The 18,749-nt window shown below is 44.6% G+C and overlaps 1 protein-coding gene across 2 annotated transcripts in view; it reads right to left on the bottom strand.

Moving 5' to 3' along the window:
* Nucleotides 1-18,749, bottom strand: part of LOC115169440 (MAM domain-containing glycosylphosphatidylinositol anchor protein 2) — a 345,934-nt gene that overhangs the window by 63,819 nt on the left and 263,366 nt on the right. For both annotated transcript variants that reach the window (XM_029725099.1, XM_029725179.1), the window contains exon 10: nucleotides 11,008-11,277. In XM_029725099.1, coding sequence (XP_029580959.1) covers nucleotides 11,008-11,277 — 270 coding nt within the window. The remainder of the gene's footprint in view (nucleotides 1-11,007; nucleotides 11,278-18,749) is intronic.

Below are 18,749 nucleotides of genomic sequence, written 5' to 3'. Positions count from 1 at the left end.
TCAGTTGGTGTGTCTGGTATTCCTTCAGGGTCTGGGAGAGGGTCCTCAGTATCACCATCAGTTGGTGTGTCTGGTATTCCTTCAGGGTCTGGGAGAGGGTCCTCATTATCACCATCAGTTGGTGTGTCTGGTATTCCTTCAGGGTCTGGGAGAGGGTCCTCAGTATCTCCATCAGTTGGTGTGTCTGGTATTCCATCAGGGTCTGGGAGAGGTTACTCAGTACCACCATCAGTTGGTGTGTCTGGTATTCCTTCAGGGTCTGGGAGAGGTTCCTCATTATCACCATCACAAATGATGCAAGATACTGAGGTCTCTCCAATTATGCTGCCAATGCGTTGGTCCATAGCAGACAGTGAAGAGTCACTCTGCCCTCCTCCTGTTACACTTATAGCGCTTTTGTGGATCATCTAAACATTTTTTGCATATGTTTTCAAATCAAACCATTTCTTTTTAATTTCATTAACTGTTCTGCACTCAGATGAGGCAGAATTTACCACAGCTCTAACCTGCTCCGAAGCAATATTTTTTCTCTTATTTGTCAAGCCATTGTTGAGGGCTCCAAAAAGTATGGCTTGTTTTGCTTCCACTTCGGTGATCAAAAGTTATATTTCTGCATCCGCAAAGTTTTTTCTTTGTCTTCTTTCATTTCTTCATGTTGGCGAACAGAAATTAGTGACATTTCTTGCAGCTTCAAAGGGAAGGTTTGTGATCATATATGGTCCTTTAGGGCGATTCTTTATGTAAATGAGACTTCACGTGCACTAGCACAGTGTTTTAGAACATGTCTGATTTATCAAGGCAAAATACTTACAGGTGTGTGTAAATCAAGAGTACGAGCAATTGATAAATACCAACTTTTAAGTTTTTCACTTTTACAATAAATCACTTCAGTTTCTGAAGATAGGTCTTCTAAACCAATCAACAAAATAGTGATAAAAAAAGGTAGTATACTGCTTTGGGCAGAAATCAAGATTGACTGTTTCTCTCAACCTCTCACTAGTTTGATAAATTCTCGTAATGACCTGAGATAATAAGTCACAATCTCTTCTAAACATGTTTCATCCTGAATCCTGTGACGATAAATCAGGTTAATGATGCTTTGCATTTGTTTGGACACCCGATTGGAGATCGCAAGTCTACATGGATAAAGCTGTTGAAAATACAATATTCTATTTCACACAAAAAGACTAGCTCTTTCATCAACAATATAAAATAATTTCCGGAGAACAAGAGAAAGAAATCTAATGGAGCTAGAGCAGAACAATATTTGGGGAAATGTGTTTGGTATCATTTCCATAAAAACCTGTTCAGATACAGGAAGTGTATACTGATGGACTTAAATGTGCTATTTATCACGCTCTTTGTATCACAGTTTAGAATTATGTTTTTTGTGGCATTGTGAAAATATGGTTGATTGGACTTTTTTCAAAAGTCATGAGATACAAAAACAATTAGATATCTAACCATCTCTTCTGTTCAGGACAGTATATACCATTTTGAGAATGTATTCCCCAAATTTGCTCTGCAATTGAGATAACTAACAATCGCATAACTTTACTAGAAAGATTACTACTGTAGAGTAAACACAATTGTAGAGAAAATATGAAGAACTGAATACAATAAGATTATACCTGGCAGTTGTGAGCTTAGCCCATGCTGGGAAATGTTGCAGAAACTATAAGTACCTCATTCTCTCTCTCTCACCAATTTCATTCCTCTGTTATTTATTCCATGTTTTGTAGACATGTGGCTTTGAAAGATCATACACCAGTCACAGAAAAGCACTCCTAAAAGGACATCCTGTATATTAATGCAATATAAAAAGTCAGCTTTGATCTAGGGGTGGATAAACCTCTCTCTCTCTCGCTCTCTCTCTCGCTCTCTCTCTCCCTCTCTCTCTCCCTCTCTCTCTCCCTCTCTCTCTCCCTCTCTCTCTCTTGCTCTCTCTCGCTCTCTCTCTCTCGCTCTCTCTCTCCCTCTCTCTCCCTCTACTACAACAAGCTATGAACAGTTTCTACTCCCCCTATTGTACCTACCCACCACCACAACCCATTTGATTTCAGTAGTTTATGAACATAATTCTATTTATAATCAAATCAAATTTGTTGTCACATACACATGGTTAGCAGATGTTAATGCAAGTGTAGCGAAATGCTTGCGCTTCTAGTTCCGACAGTGCAGTAATATCTAACAAGTAATCTAACAATTCCCCAACAACTACCTAATACAAACATCTAAAGGGGTGAGTGAGAATATGTACATGTAAGTATATGGATGAGCGATGGCCGAGTGGCATAGGCAAGGTGCAATAGATGGTATAAAATACATGTGATATGAGTAATGTAAGACATGTTAACATTAATAAAGTGGCATAATTTAGAGTGCATTGCATAAAGTGACTAGTGATCCATTTATTAAAGTGGCCAGTGATTGGGTCTCCATGTAGGCAGCAGCCTCTCTGAGTTAGTGATTGCTGTTTAGCAGTCTGATGGCCTTGAGATAGAAGCTGTTTCTCAATCTCTGGGTCCCATCTTTGATGCACCTGTACTGACCTCGCCTTCTGGATGGTAGCAGTGTGAACAGGCAGTGGCTCGGGTGGATGATGTCCTTGATGATCTTTTTGGCCTTCCTGTGACATCGGGTGCTGTAGGTGTCATGAAGGGCAGGTAGTTTGCCCCCGGTGATGTGTTGTGCAGACCGTACCACCCTCTGGAGAGCCTAATGGTTGAGGGCGGTGCAGTTGCCGTACCAGGCTTGGATACACCCCGACAGGATGCTCAAGATTGTGCATCTGTAAAAGTTTGTCAGGGTTTTGGGTGACAAGCCAAATTTCTTCAGCCTCCTGAGGTTGAAGAGGCACTGTTGCATCTTCTTCACAACACTGTCTGTGTGAGTTGACCATTTCAGTTTGTCTGTGATGTGTATGCCGAGGAACTTAAAACTTAACACCTTCTCCACTGCTGTCCCTTCGATGCTGTTTCCTGAAGTCCACGATCATCTCCTTTGTTTTGTTGATGTTGAGTGAGAGGTTGTTTTTCTGACACCACACTCCGAGTGCCCTCACCTCCTCCCTGTAGGCTGTCTTGTCGTTGATGGTAATCAAGCCCACTACTATTGTGTCGTCTGCAAACTTGATGATTGAGTTGGAGGCGTGCATAGCCATGCAGTCGTGGGTGAACAGGGAGTACTGGAGGGGGCTGAGCACGCACCCTTGTGGGTCCCCATTGTTGAGGGTCAGAAAAGTGTAGATGTTTCCTACCTTCACCACCTGGGGGTGGCCCGTCAGAAAGTCCAGGACCCAATTGCACAGGGCGGGGTTGAGACCCAGGGCCTCCAGCTTGATGATGAGCTTGGAGGGTACTATGGAGTTGAATGCTCAGCTGTAGTCAATGAACAGCATTCTTACATCCTTTTGTCCAGATGGGATAGGGCAGTGTGCAGTCTGATGGCGATTGTGTCGTCTGTGGACCTGTTGCGGCGGTATGCAAACTGAAGTGGGTCTAGGGTGGCTGGTAAGGTGGAGGTAATATGATCCTTGACTAGTCTCTCAAAGCACTTCATGATGACATAAGTGAGTGCTACGGGGCGGTAGTCATTTAGTTCAGTTATCTTTGCCTTCTTGGGTACAGGAACAATGGTAGCCATCTTGAAGCATGTGGGGACAGCAGACTGGGATAGGGAGCGTTTGAATATGTCCGTAAACACACCAGCCAGCTGGTCTGCGCATGCTTTGAGGACGCGGCTAGGGATGCCGTCTGGGCCAGCAGCCTTGCGAGGGTTAACACTTTTAAATGTTTTACTCACATCAGCCACGGAGAATGAGAGGGGGGTGGGGCTCAGTCCTTGTTAGCGGGCCGCAACGGTGGCACTGTATTGTCCTCAAAGCAGGCAAATAAGGTGTTTAGTTTGTCTGGAAGCGTGACGTTGGTGTCTGCGACGTGGCTGGATTTCTTTTTGTAGTCCGTGATTTCCTGTAGACCCTATCACATTTCGCTTGTTTGATTGCCTCACGGAGGGAATAGCTACACTGTTTATATTCAGACATATTTCCAGACCTCTTTACATGGTTAATTACGGTGGATCGCACTTTCAGTTTTGCACGAATGCCGCCATCCATCCATGGTTTCTGGTTTGGGTAGGTTTTAATAGTCACAGTGAATACAACATCTCCAATGCACTTCTTTATAAACGCACTCACCGAGTCAGCGTATAGATCAATGTCGTTCTCTGAGGCTGACTGGAACATATTCCAGTCCGCGTGATCAAAACAATCTTGAAGCCTGGCTTCTGATTGGTCGGACCAGTGTTGAATGGTTCTCGTCACTGGTACATCCTGTTTGAGTTTCTGCCTATAAGACGGAAGGAGCAAGATGGCGTCGTGGTCGGATTTTCCGAAGGGAGGGCGGGGGAGGGCTTTGTATACATCGCGGAAGTTAGAGTAGCAGTGGTTGAGGGTATTGCGCATGCGTGTAGCGCAATCAATATGCTGGAAGAATTTAGGTAGACCTGTTCTCAAATTTGCTTTGTTAAAATCCCCAGCTACAATAAATGTAGACTCAGGATGTATGGTCTCCAGTTTGCAATAGTCCAGTGAAGTTACTTGATGGCCGTCTTGGTGTCTGCATTAGGGGGAATGTACACAGATATGACTATAACTGACAAGAATTCTCTTGGTAGGTAAAATGGCCGGCACTTGATTATCAGGAATTCTAGATCGGGTGAGCAGAAGGACTTGAGTATCTGTATGTTGTTATGATTACACAATTAGTCATTAATCATAAAGCATACACCCCCGCCCTTTCTTTTCCCAGAGAGGTGTTTATCTCTGTCGGCGCGATGCATGGAGAAGCCCGGTGGCCGAACCAATTCCGACAACATATCCCGAGAGAGCCATGTCTCCATGAAACAGAGAATGTTACAATCTCTGATGTCTCTCTGGAAGGCAACCCATGCTCGAATTTCATCTACCATGTTGTCAAGAGACTGGGCATTGGCTAGTAGTATACTCAGGAGCGGTGGGCGATGTGCACGTCTATGGAGACTGGCCAGGTCGCCGCTCCGTCTGCCCCTTCTGCGGTGTTGTTGTTTTGGGTTGACTACTGGAATTAGATCCATTGTCCTGGGTGGTGGTCCGAACAGAGGATCCGCTTCAGGAAAGTCCTATTCCTGGTCGTAATGTTGGTAAGTTGACGTTGCTCTTATATCCATTAGTTCTTCCCGGCTGTATGTAATAAGACTTAAGATTTCCTGGGGTAACAATCTAAGAAATAAAACATAAAAAAACGAAATACTGCATAGTTTCCTAAGAACCCGAAGCGAGGCGACCATCTCTGTCGGCACCATGCTGTCCAGCAGTGATATGGTAGTCTATCTTTACCTTCCTCATATTAACATAGATGTGGGATGTGGATCCTTATGAACACAACGATGCTCCAGTCACAAGTTGTATAGCAGCTAGACGTATGCTACTGACCATGCTAAATGAATAATCATTTGTATTTATGAGTAAAACAAACTGGCATAAAATATGTTAATATACATTGAAACCAAAACAAAACGAAAATGTGAACAAAACTAAATGATGTGTAACCCAAACTCGAGCAATGCGTCAAAAAACAAAAGCCTGCTTTGGAGTGAAATATCCAAGTGTTTGAAATGGTGGCAATAAATACACAATGACAGATTTGTTTTCCAGTGTCTTAACTGTACTCTAGACTCAGTTTGGAGAGTGGTTCAAAGAACACAGTTGTTCAAAGAAACACATACAAATCTGTTTCCCCTCATGAGGATCAAACTCTGCTTCCCAAACATCACAGTGCCTTTGTCCAACAAATTTGTCTAGACATAGAACATGACAATGTTCCAGTCTGGATTCTGAATGCCAAGGGAAATGTGTTCTATAGAGGAGGGATGTATTATTCATATTAACTGAGCTACGGTTACAATTTTACTATTGTTGTAATAACAGTTGGCTGGGTTTGGATTAAAGACATATTTAACTTAAAGCGGCAATAAGCAGTTGGAATAAGAATAAAGCGTCTCCCCCTGTTATGGTAAGACCTTGAGGGATGCGGCTGAAGAAATGTGCCTACTCTCAAATTCATAGACGTATGTATTCAAGGACTGACCATCCATGATATCAAAAATATAGTCGGAACCATGATTTGAGGCTATATATTGTTTGTTTACATTTACTTTGTTTACAAACACAGTTTGACAATCTTCTATTTTGGGTTCTGATGGGGTTTGACATTTCTAAGTTACAGTATATTGCTCAAGAATCATTGGGTTCATATCATTAATTTCAAAGTCCAAAAATGTATGTAACAACTGCAGATTGCCCCTGTAAATGTCACAATTTCTTACATATGATAATGACACTATGCTGAGTATACAGATACTTATCGGGCTTTTAATCAAAAAGGATTACACGTCACGTGACTATATATAACCTGTACATTATGCTCCTGTCCTTCAGGGCTGACAGACTCCTCTATAACAGATAGATGACACTATTCTTAAGCTCCCTGTTGGTTTCTAAAGCACATCATGTCAGTCATCATTGGCTATCCATCACTGTCACACTGCTAGTCTGAGCAGGGGGAATATGCTCTGCGTTTCCAGGTACACAGTGTACAGGTGCAGACTACTAGAGTATATGATATATGATGTGATAAAAAAGAAGAATACCCACACGCTGTTCGTATGCTTCCAGAATTTTAATGGAGAAACAATTTGACTGCAGTGGAGGAAATCTCTGGGGGGCATCTGAACAGTGAGTGCAGGTATTCTCTTCTCTTGTAAGTATTTACAATATGCTCTGAGCGCTAATCCTACAGAACTGTTTTACTCTATATTGATTTAAGATAGAATTCTTTATTATACGTACAGGGAGTGCAGGCATTTGTTTCCACCCAATACTAAGAAGCCTGATTCAACTGAACATTAAACCTTTAATTAACAGCATCAGATGTGTTTGTGTTGGGCTGTAACAAAATCCTTCACACTCTGACCAGGACCGAAGGACCCCAGGACCAGGATTGAAGAACACTATCCTATCCTGCCAATAAGGCTCAGTGGTGCAGATTAAACCCTTTGATGTTGAGGAGTATTTCTGTCTGTAATAAAGCCCTTTTGTGGGGAAAAACTCTGGACCTGGCCCCCCAGTGGATGGCCTGGCTCCCAAAGCCTATGACTGTGCTCTTTCCCAGTCATGTGAAATCCATAGATTAGGGCCTAATGAATTCATTTAAATTGACTGATATGAACTGTAACTGTAATTTGTATGAACTGTAACTCAGTAAAATCTTAGAAATTGTTGCATGAGTAATGTATGCCACCCTGAGATGAAGGGGCTGCAGGGATCATCCTGCCCTGTGGTGCCAGGTTCCTGCCAGAGCTCAGTGGTGCAGATTAAACCCTCTGAAGATGCTGCCTGCCACTCTGCTCTGGCAGGACTGAAGGGCCATCTCATCTCACTAAAGCCACTGCTACCACAGATGTCCAGCGCAGCCTGGCACACACATACTCACACACACACACACACACATACACACATGCCCCCCTGGCATGGCCTGGCTCCTGACCAGCAGTGTGATAAAGAGTGTGTGCGTTTGCCCCTGAGCATGGCCTGCTGTCCGGCTTTGGAGTGTGTGCCCTGGCATGATGGCTGAGACCCTGGATTTAATCGACCCACCCTGGCTTTCAGCCAATGGCTTTGACTGATATATTTTTACTGAACACAGACCTGATCGTCTCTTCCCTCCCTCCCTCCCTCCCTCCCTCCCTCCCTCCCTCCCTCCCTCCCTCTATCACAGCCCCATCTCTCTCTCTTTCTCTCTCTATAGCCCTGCCTCATTCTCTCCTCTATCACAGCCGGGGGGCTCTCTCTCTCTGCCATTTGTTGCTGTAGTTTGGCAGGCATAGCATTGCCTCAGAGTCTACCATATCAGACAGAGCTTAAAGAAATACCTCCACATTGAGTGATTGACATCCATTGAAGCTTTGTTGTTCACAGCATACTATACCTATTCTCATTTTCTCCACTAACTGCTACACAAACTTGTCCCACCCCTTTCCTCAGCCATCATACATATTGTTATACGGTCCAAATGCCAAAATGTAAGGATCCACATGAGTGGACTGGTCCTTGAAGAGTGAGTCTATGACAGGGAATTAAGGCTGATCTTAGTGCAACAAACAACACAGAACCGAAACAAATTTAGTTTGAGGCAAATTGGTAAATCTTTGGATTATCTTCCCATGTGATTACTTTCTCCTCTACTGGCCTACTTGAGATCTAATACACTGATCCAGAGACTTGGCGTTCAGACTGTTATGTCTGACTTGTCTTAAACAGGTCAGCTACTTAGCACACTGTCTAACAGTAAACCCCAGCCGGTGGCGAGTCTGAGCAACATGCTATTAATCAGGACATTATGACATTATGTCTGGCCACAGCTGCAGACACGGACAGGGATCGGACTAGCCCCAGATGGTGGTAGGGATTAGGTGAGGCATGATACATTGGAAGAGCTCATGTTTTAGGATGGGAGGGGGAGGAGGGGGTAGTTAAGAAAGGGAGTATGGGGTGGCACAGGGTACATTTCTTTACCATTCGGCCATCAGATTTGCCACCAACGCTCCTTATAGGACAAATCACTGCACTCTATACTCCTTTGTAAACTGGTCATCTCTGTATACCTGTCGCAAGACCCACTGGTTGATTCTCATTTATAAAACCCTCTTAGGCCTCACTCCCCCTATCAGATATCTACTGCAGTCCTCATCCTCCACATATAACACACGTTCTGCCAGTCACATTCTGTTAAAGGTCTCCAAAGCACACACATCCCTGGGTCGCTCCTCTTTTCAGTTCGCTGCTGCTAGCGACTGGAACGAGCTGCAACAAACACTCAAACTGGACAGTTTTATCTCAATCTCTTCATTCAAAGACTCAATCATGGACACTCTCACTGACAGTTGTGGCTGCTTTGTGTGATGTATTGTTGTCTCTACCTTCTTGCCCTTTGTGCCCAATAATGTTTGTACCATGTTTTGTGTTGCTACCATGTTGTTGTTATGTTGTGTTGCTACCATGCTCTGTTGCCATGTGTTGCTGCCTTGCTATGTTGTTGCCTTAGGTCTCTCTTTATGTGGTGTTGTCTCTCTTGTTGTGATGTGTGTTTTGTCCTATATTTGTATTTAATTTACTTATATTTTTAATCCCAGCCCCCGTCCCCGCAGGAGGCCGTTTGGTAGGCCTTCATTGTAAATAAGAATTTGTTCTTAACTGACTTGCCTAGTTAAATAAAGGAAGAAAAAAAAACAAAAAAAACTTTTTAAATTAAAAATATCTAACTAATGGAGCTAGCTGCCTTAGCTTTGGCAGCAGCCACATCCAGATGGTAGGAATCTGGAGCAATGGGACAGAGGGAGGGCTGGAAGGAAGGAGAGAGAGATGGAAGAATGAAGGGAGAGAGGGATGGAGGGAAAGAGGGATGGAGGGAGGGAGAGAGAGGGAGGGTTGGAGCGGTGGATAGACTGAGGAGGGAGAGATAGAGGGAGCGACCTGGGGAGGGATAGATGGATCAAGGGAAGGAGGGATGAAGGGAGGGATGGATGGATAGAGAGGATGGATGGAGGGAGGGATGAAGGGATGGATGGAAGTAGAGAACAAGGGAAGGAAGGAAGGAGGTGAGCGCGAGCCCCGCTGAGAAAAGCAAATGTCCGGAGATGATTATCTCCTCTCCTCCTCCACTCTACCTGGTCTTCAGGGGCTGGACTGATATATGACACAAAGACCACAGACACTACCAAACAGAGGGAGGCAGAGAGAGAGAGACGCAGGACCCAGGCGAAGGTTTCCATCTTCCAGACCTCCCATTAGGAATGGAGAGGTTCGGGACTGAAGAGTATTTGTCACTTTGATCCTCAGCCACTTAAGCCACTGTCCCCTGGCACTGTCTGTTTCACTCTCTCTCCTTTTCTCAATCTGTCTTTCTCTCTTGCTATCTCCCTTTCTTTCTCTCTCCCTCCCTCTCTCTCATCGCGCTCTTTCTCTCTCTCTCTGCCACTCCAAACTAATCTGTCCCTGTCATAAAACACAAGCGCTCTGTGTGAGTGATGACACGGCCACTGACTGGTCCTCCTGCTGTTTTCAGGCGCTCCACAATGAACACTGCAGCATGGCAATCTGACAATAAATAGCCAGAGGGGAATAACCATGCATTACCCAACAGATCTGTGTCCTGTCTGAAGGATCGGGTCCTTCCCGTATAGTTCAAGCTGTCATTAGTAATCTAGAGGCCTACGTCCCAAATTGCTCCCTATCCCCTATTTAGTGCACTTTTTTTTACCAGGACCCATAGAAGAAGTGCACTATATAGGGAATAGGGTGCCAATTGGGACACAAACTAGGGGATGTGTAAAGGTAGGTGTTATGACTGACATTGATCTTATAGAAGACATTTCTCGCATTCAAATTGGCAATCTGTATTATGCCCTGTCTCGCCCACTCCTTCTCAATCAATTACCTCATGACACACGTACTGTAGCTACCTAGCCGTCTGACAGGCAAGTTTCAATTTGCTGCAGACATCATTCACATCATTCAGCCATCAATAATACATCACTGGGAAGTTTAATTACCGTGATGGGGATGGGAAAATCTCATCCTGCTTCAGAACTCTGTTACAGAGAGGACGCACAGCAGATGGGACACAAAATGGCTGCTCTGCTGCATGTCAATCCAAGTGGGTGGGTTTAATTAACACATTGTGAGGGTGAAGATGATGTGAGTTATACCTCATAAAATGTGAAGTGCTTTGAGACCTAGAGAAAGAGCCAATATAAATTCTGTTCAGTATAATTAGCATTCTTATACTTGACAAGTAAAGCCAGAATGCAGCGCTATAAACGACATCGAGTGATTTCAGCAACTGGGAACAGAAAGTATCAAATCAAAATGTATTTTAAAGCATTTTAAAAACATCAAGTGTTCCTTACCTGTTACCAAGAAGGTGCAGCGCCCGGCACCTGCCTCATTGATGATATCACAGGTGTACTCCCCCCAGCCCTCGCGGTTGAGGCTTTTGACGGTGTACTCCGTCTCATCGCTCTGGTCGAAGTGTCCAGCGTGTAGCAGGCGGTTCCCCAGCCGCCACTCATAGCGCAGCACCCGGGAGGGGTGGGCACGCAGGACCCGGCAGTTCATGGCCACCGGCCGGCCCAGGCCCTGACGCATCTCCAACGAAACAGGCTCCACCGACGGAGGGTCTGGGCGGGGAGGGGGGGAGGAAGCAGTTAGACTAGGATAGAGTTAAGGTGACCCAGGAAGAAGCAGAGTCTCACAGAAAGAACAAGAGGGAGCGAAACAGAGCGAGATAAAGAGCAAGGTAGTCTTATAAAAAAATATTTCACTGTGAGAGGGTCTTTGACGGGTTAAGGAGAAACACCGGGGTTGGAAGGTGCAGTACCATCTCTCATTTTATCTTCAAGACTCTTTGGGAGGGACACAGAGAGATGGATAGGAAGCGGAGACACTGGAGAAGCAGGGAGAAAACAACTCAGAGTTAGAACAGCGAACTGGAAGAGCCATAGAGAGGGGATGAAGTATCTAGTGTCATTTACTCAGCTCACTGTGGGACGCTATAGGAAGGAGATTGCTTAGAGGAAAGCTATTTCTTCACAAAGGAGTGCTCTACTCTCGTACTCTAAAGCACATTTCCAGACCCAATGATGGAGGGTCTGAGAGAGAGAGAGAGAGAGAGAGAGAGAGAGAGAGAGAGGTAAACAGGTAAAAGCGTGGACTTTGTTTTATTTCAGTTAAAAGCACAGTTCATGTCAATTAATGAGATTTTGTAGTTGACACAATTAGGGTATCAAAAAACACTTAGTAAACCAGCTGACGATATTTATAATACAGGAGAGTCGATCACTGAAGGATGAGAAACCAAGAATCAACACAAATGACAAAAGACTGATGAAATGAATACACATCGGTGGAAAATCAATTAATAAACCACTGTTTAAAACAAAATCAGTCATGCGTGATCTGAATCTGGTGATGGAGATCCAGGATGACAAACTGCATCTGAATAATCTCCAAAATTGAGAAATTAATATAAAATCATTAATAAGCTTTTTCTGAATGGGACAAGTTGCGTCCTTTTCACCAGACCAGACCTCTTCATGGGAATCATTCACCCAGACACGTCCATGCAAGGTCAGGGCCTGACTCAGCCCATATGGCCCTGTAGGTATAATCATCAGGAAAGGTGTGTGTGGGAGTGTCACGACTTTCGCCGAAGTCGGTCCCTCTCCTTGTTCGGGCAGTGTTCGGCGGTCGACGTCACCGACCTTCCAGCCATCGCTGATCCATTTTTTATTTTCCATTGGTTTTGTCTTGTCTTCCGTCACACCTGGTTCCAATCCCACCAATTACATGTTGTGTATTTAACCCTCTGTTTCCCCTCATGTCCTTGTCGGTGATTGTTTGTTGTATGTATTGGTGTAAGTTATGTTCTGGTGTGCGACGGGTTTTGCACCCTTTTATTTTCTCTTGTATATTTTGGTTTTCTGAGTTTTTGTATATTCATTAAACTGCTCTGTTTATACCAAGTTCACTCTCCTGCGCCTGACTTCCCTGCCACCAGCACGCACCCATTACAGGGAGGGAGGTGTGTATGTATATATGTGTGTGTGTGTGTGTGAGAGAGAGTGTGTTTGTGCATGTAAATATATTCATTTGTGTGGGAGGTGTTGTTAGCAATCATGAGTGAGGTTATGACTAACTATCTCTCCTAAGGATGCTCTCATTTGACAATCTTCACAATCTCTATACAGATGTTTGACAGGAGTCACAGTGGGGGTTTAAAACAACACCAACACAGAGAGAGAGAGAGGAGAGAAGAAGATAATTACATACAAGAGGCTTAATAGGCCAGAATTAGCATATGCCTCAGTGTGTGTGTGTGTGTGTAGCATGTGCACTGGGCCAGAGTTAAGAGGAAGGGAGAGCTGAAACAGCAACATGACCAATGAAGATGCTAATCCAAAGGCCATTTTATTTGTCCTGGGCCCAGATTCACAAAACACTTCTTACGCAAAAACTTAAGAAGCTTCTTGAGAAAAAAATAAGAAGTTCATAAGAGAGTTCATAAGTGCAATTCCTAAAAACTATCTTAAGATTTAATGATCTTTGCTTAACTGTTTTACGTGTCCCCAACTGAATGTATTTTTTTGTTCGTTTATTTGCATTGTTTGTAACTTATTTTAAAAATGATTTTGTACATAATGTTGCCGCTACCGTCTCTTATGACTAAAAATAATTTCAGGACATCAGGACTCCAGTTACTCAACATGGACTGGCAGAATCCTTATTTTCTTTTAACGAGTCTGACGAGCCCGATGCAAATGATATACTGCTTTTCGAGAACAGGCCCAGATCCCCGTGATTTGCGCGAAGAGGAGGCGGAGAAAAAGGGGCCAGAGGGCAGCTTGCCTTCTGAGAATTCGTAGGCGATCGAATAAACCCCCACTTCCTTCCATTCAGTCTTTGGAGAATAAAATCGATGACCTAGCGAGAAGATTAAACTACCAACTAGACATTCAAAACTGTAATATCTTATGCTTCACGGAGTCGTGGCTGAACGACGACACTATCAACATACAGCTGGCTGGTTATACGCTGTACCGGCAGGATAGAAAAGCTGCATCTGGTGAGACAAGGGGCGGCGGACGTTGTATTTTTGTAAATAAAATCTAGTGCACGATATCTAAGGAAGTGTAGAGTTATTGCTCGCCTGAGGTAGAGTATCTCATGATAAGCTGTAGACCACACTATCTACCTAGAGAGTTTTCATCTGTATTTTTTGTAGCTGTTTACATAACACAACAGACTGAGACTGGCACTAAGACAGCATTGAATGAGCTGTATTCTGCCATAAGCAAACAAGAAAATGCTTACCCACAGGCGGCGCACCAAGTAGCAGGGAATGCAGGGAAACTTAAATTCATTGTACACATTTTTCTATCAGCATGTAAAATGTGCAACCAGAGGGAAAAAACTCTGGAACACCTTTACTCCACACACAGAGATACATACAAAGCTCTTCCTCACCCTCCATTTGGCAAATCTGACCATAATTCTATCCTCCAGATTCCTGCTTACAAGAACAAATAAAAGCAGGAAGCACCAGTGACTAGATCAATAAAAAAGTGGTCAGAAAAGCAGATGCTAAGCTACAGGACTGTTTTGCTAGCACAGACTGGAATATGTTCAGGGATTCCTCCGATGATGTCGTCCCCATAGTGACCGTACGTACATACCCCAACCAGAAGCCATGGATTACAGGCAACAGCCGCACTGAGCTAGACAGATGTGGCAGGGCTTGCAAGCCATTACAGACTACAAAGGGAAGAACAGCCGAGAGCTGCCCAGTGACATGAGCCTACCAGATGAGCTAAACTACTTCTATGATCGCTTTGAGTCAAATAACACTGAAACATGTATGAGAGCATCAGTTGTTCTGGAAGACTGTGTGATCACTCTCTCCACAGCCGATGTGAGTAAGACCTTTAAACAGGCCAACATTCCCAAGGCCACAGGGCCAGACGGATTACCAGGACTTGTACAGTGAGCATGCAGTGACTTCCTGGCAAGTGTCTTCACTGACATTTCCAACCTCTCCCTGTCCGAGTCTGTAATACCAACATATTTTAAGCAGACCACCGTAGTGCCTGTGCCCAAGAACACTAAGGTAAGCTGCCTAAATGACTACCGACCCGTAGCACTCACGTCTGTACAGACTCACGTCTGTAGTCAGGAAGTGCTTTGAAATGATGGCAACACCATTATCCCAGAAACTCTAGACCCACTCCAATTTGCAAACCGCTCCAACAGATCCACAGATGATGCAATCTCTAATGCACTCCAAACTGCCTTTTCCCACCTGGACAAAAAGAACACCTATGTGAGAATGCTATTCATTGACTACAGCCCAGCGTTCAACACCATAGTGCCCTCAAAGCTCATCAATAAGCTAAGGACCCTGGGACTAAACACCTCCCTCTGCAACTGGATCCTGGACTTCCTGACGGGCTGCCCCCCAGGTGATAAGGGTAGGTAACAACACATCCGCCACGCTGATCCTCAACACAGGGGCCCCTCAGTGGTGCGTGCTCAGTCCCCTCCTGTACTCCCTGTTCACTCATGACTGCACAGCCAGGCACGACTCCATCACCATCATTAAGTTGCCGATGACACAACAGTGGTAGGCCTGATCACCGACAATGACGAGACAGACTAAAGGGAGGAGGTCAGAGACCTGGCCGTGTGGTGCCAGGACAACAACCTCTACCTCAACATGATCAAGACATAGGAGATGATGGTGGAATACAGGAAAAAGAGGACCGAGCACACCCCCATTCTCATCAACGGGGCTGTAGTGGAGAAGGTTGAGAGCTTCAAGTTCCTTGGTGTCCAGGTCACCAACAAACTAACATGGTCCAAGTGCACCAAGACAGTCATGACGAGGGTACGACAAAACCTATTCCCCCTCAGGAGACTGAAAAGATTTGGCATGGGTCCTCAGATCCTTAAAAGGTTCTACAGCTGCACCATTGAGAGCATCCTGACGGGTTGCATCACTGCCTGGTATGGCAACTGCTTGGCCTCCGACCGCAAGGCACTACAGAGGGTAGTGCGAACGGACCAGTACATCACTGGGGCCAAGCTTCCTGCCATCCAGGACCTCTATACCAGGTGGTGTCAGAGGAAGGCTCTAAAAATGGTCAAAGACTCCAGCCACCCTAGTTATAGACTGCTCTCTCTGCTACCACATGGAAAACAGTACCGGAGCGCCAAGTCTAGTTCCAAGAGGCTTCTAACCAGCTTCTACCCCCAAGCCCTAAGACTCCTGCACATCTAATCAAATGGCTACCCAGACCATTTGCATTGCACCCCCCCCCCCCTCCCTCTTTTACGCTGCTGCTCCTCTCTGTTATCATCTATCCATAGTCACTTTAATAACTCTACTGTCATGGACATATTATCTCAACTAACCAGTGCCTCCGCACATTGAATCTGTACCGGTACCCCCCCTGTATATAGTCATGCTATGGTTATTTTACTGCTGCTGTTTAATTGCTTGTCACTTTTTTTCTTATTCTTATCCATATTTTTTTAAACTGCATTGTTGATTAGGGGCTCATAAGTAAGTATTTCACTGTAAGGTCTACACCTGTTGTATTCGGCGCATGTGACTAATGCAATTTGATTTGAAGTCTATAGTTAAGGGAAAAATAGCAGTTAAGAAGAAATGTCTTCTTATGAAGGTTTTGTGAATCTGGGCCCTGTCCTCAGCCTCTCATCACCAGGGTTTTAATGAATGACTTACTGTTAGACTCGCTGCCTGCTAAGTATGAATGTGAACAGAATAACCTCACAGAGGATTTTATGAATGAAAAATGAATTTAAAAAATCATGTTTAAGGGGAAAACATTAGAGAATATTTTAATGTGGTTTTATAATGTAAAAGAGTTGATCAGAATCTGTAGTCTGGTGTTACACGTGTGTGTGTGTGTGTGTGTGTGTGTGTGTGTGTGTGCGTGCGTGCGTGCGTGCGTATGTTCATGTGTGTTATGTGTTCTCTCCGACAGACAGCTATTAATCTTAGCTCAAATGAAAACAGCAAACTGCTCCTCCCTCAAACGAAGCAAGCCTGTGCTTTTACAAAACACGGAACAACTAACACAGTCTTAAAGGATTGAGTCTGAACTGGATCTCCACTTAATACATTCAAATTGTAGTCTTGTGTACAATGGCTTCAAATCAGGCCCTGTGCTCCACAGCTTCCTGAGTAGCACTACACCAAATTGCGCTAAGTGCTGTTCTATTTCGCTCAGGAAGACAAATGAATTGGAAGCCATGGCAAATAGAATGGAAACAGTAAGGGTTTCTCCATACGTAAGGGAACATCTTTTAAACATGGGCTCTACGCCCTCATCCTTACAGTAGTTCTCCAGTGGAACAGCTGCGTGACGAGGTTGAAGCAGTATAGAGGATCTCTGATATCCCCTGAGTGGGAGCATGCTACTACTACTACTGCTGCTGCTGCAGTTTGTTGTGTGCTGTATGTAGCAGTAAGGGCAAGTGGTGGGGTCGTGAGGGCGCTGGTTTGCTGTAATGTTGCAGGTTTGGTGGAGAGAGTGTGTGTTTGTTTGGTGTGAATGTGTGTGTGTTTGTTTGGTGTGAATGTGTGTGTGTGTGTGTGTTTGTGTGTGTGTGTTTGTGTGTTTGTTTGTTTGTTTGGTGTGTGTGTGTGTGTGTGTTTGTGTGTGCGTATGTGTGTGTGTGTGTGCGTATGTGTGTGTGTGTGTGTGTGTGTGTGTGTGTGTGTGTGTGTGTGTGTGTGTATGCGTGTGTGTGAGTGTGTGTGTGTGTGTGTGTGTGTGTGTGTGTGTGTGTGTGTGTGTATGTTTGTGTGTGTGTGTGTGTGTGTGTGTGTGTGTGTGTGTGTGTGTGTGTGTGTGTGTGTGTGTGTGTCGTAGGTTTGGGGAAAGTGTGTGTATGTGTGTGGAGCTCAGGAGTGATCCATCATCAATGTGTGTGATAGTTATGTGTGTGTGTATGATTACAACAGTAAGGAGCACAGAGGGCCTCTCCCCAGGCTCAGACACACTCAGATCTGGGAAGGAAGAGGACACAGAGCTGCAAATACAACAGCAGCTTAATTTACCTACTCTACCATACAAGTGATTCTAAAGGACTGACAGACTCCGTATAGCTGCTGTCTGAGACCACGTGTGTGTGTGTGTGTGTGTGTGTGTGTGTGTGTGTGTGTGTGTGTGTGTGTGTGTGTGTGTGTGTGTGTGTGTGTGTGTGTGTGTGTATCCATGTTGTCAGGGACACTGAATGTCACAGGTTCAGGGAAAAGCTTGGCATTCATATGTCATTTCACCCGACTCAGACTTCTGATACATCCATCAGGGAGCCGCATAAATAAAGTAGACGCAAACACACTGCTGGAGACCACTTTGGTGTTTGTGTGTGTGTGTGTGCTTATCCATGTGGTATGGTGTTAGGCAGACTCCATTCCCTTTGTGTAGTAGGGTTCAAGGTTCACCAGTTCTTCCCATGTGGCACAGACAGCAGCCTATTCTTGTCTCTCTCTCACTCTATCTTGCTCTTTCTCCTTCCCTTCCTCTCCTTTCTCTGCCTCTCCCTGTCTGCTCTCCCCCCTCTCTCCCTCTCACTCTGTCCTTCTCTCTTTGTTTTCACCACACCACAACCACCTTGGTACAACACAGATTTATAATGTCTATTCCTCACAGTTCCAAGCCAACGAGCCGTACAGTTCCATACAGTTCCATACCGCACCATACAGATCTGTCACATGTTTCTTGCTGCATTGACTTTTGCACTGCCTGCAGGGAAACATACACACACGCAACACACAGAAATATAGGCCTTTTATCTAAAGAGAACCATTCTTATTGGTGCAACCTTTGGAAATCCAATGTGTTTTGATATTGAGTTCTGATACAGAACCTAACAGTCATTAACTAGTCAAACTGATGGAATATTTAACGATGAATTAACTATTCATAATGAGTCTCTATGCGTTGTTGAATAATGCAGAGATCCACTGCTGCTTTGCTTGAACACACCCCTCTTCACTGCTTCTATTAAGGCCAGAGAAAACTAAAACAATGCACTTCCAACAGCAAGATCTGCGTCAACATAA

Source organism: Salmo trutta, chromosome 1 (assembly GCF_901001165.1).
Source record: "Salmo trutta chromosome 1, fSalTru1.1, whole genome shotgun sequence".
In the NCBI taxonomy this organism is placed as follows: Eukaryota; Metazoa; Chordata; class Actinopteri; order Salmoniformes; family Salmonidae; genus Salmo; species Salmo trutta.
The sequence above is the reverse complement of the archived record's forward strand: the minus strand, read 5'-3'. Positions and strand labels throughout refer to the sequence as shown.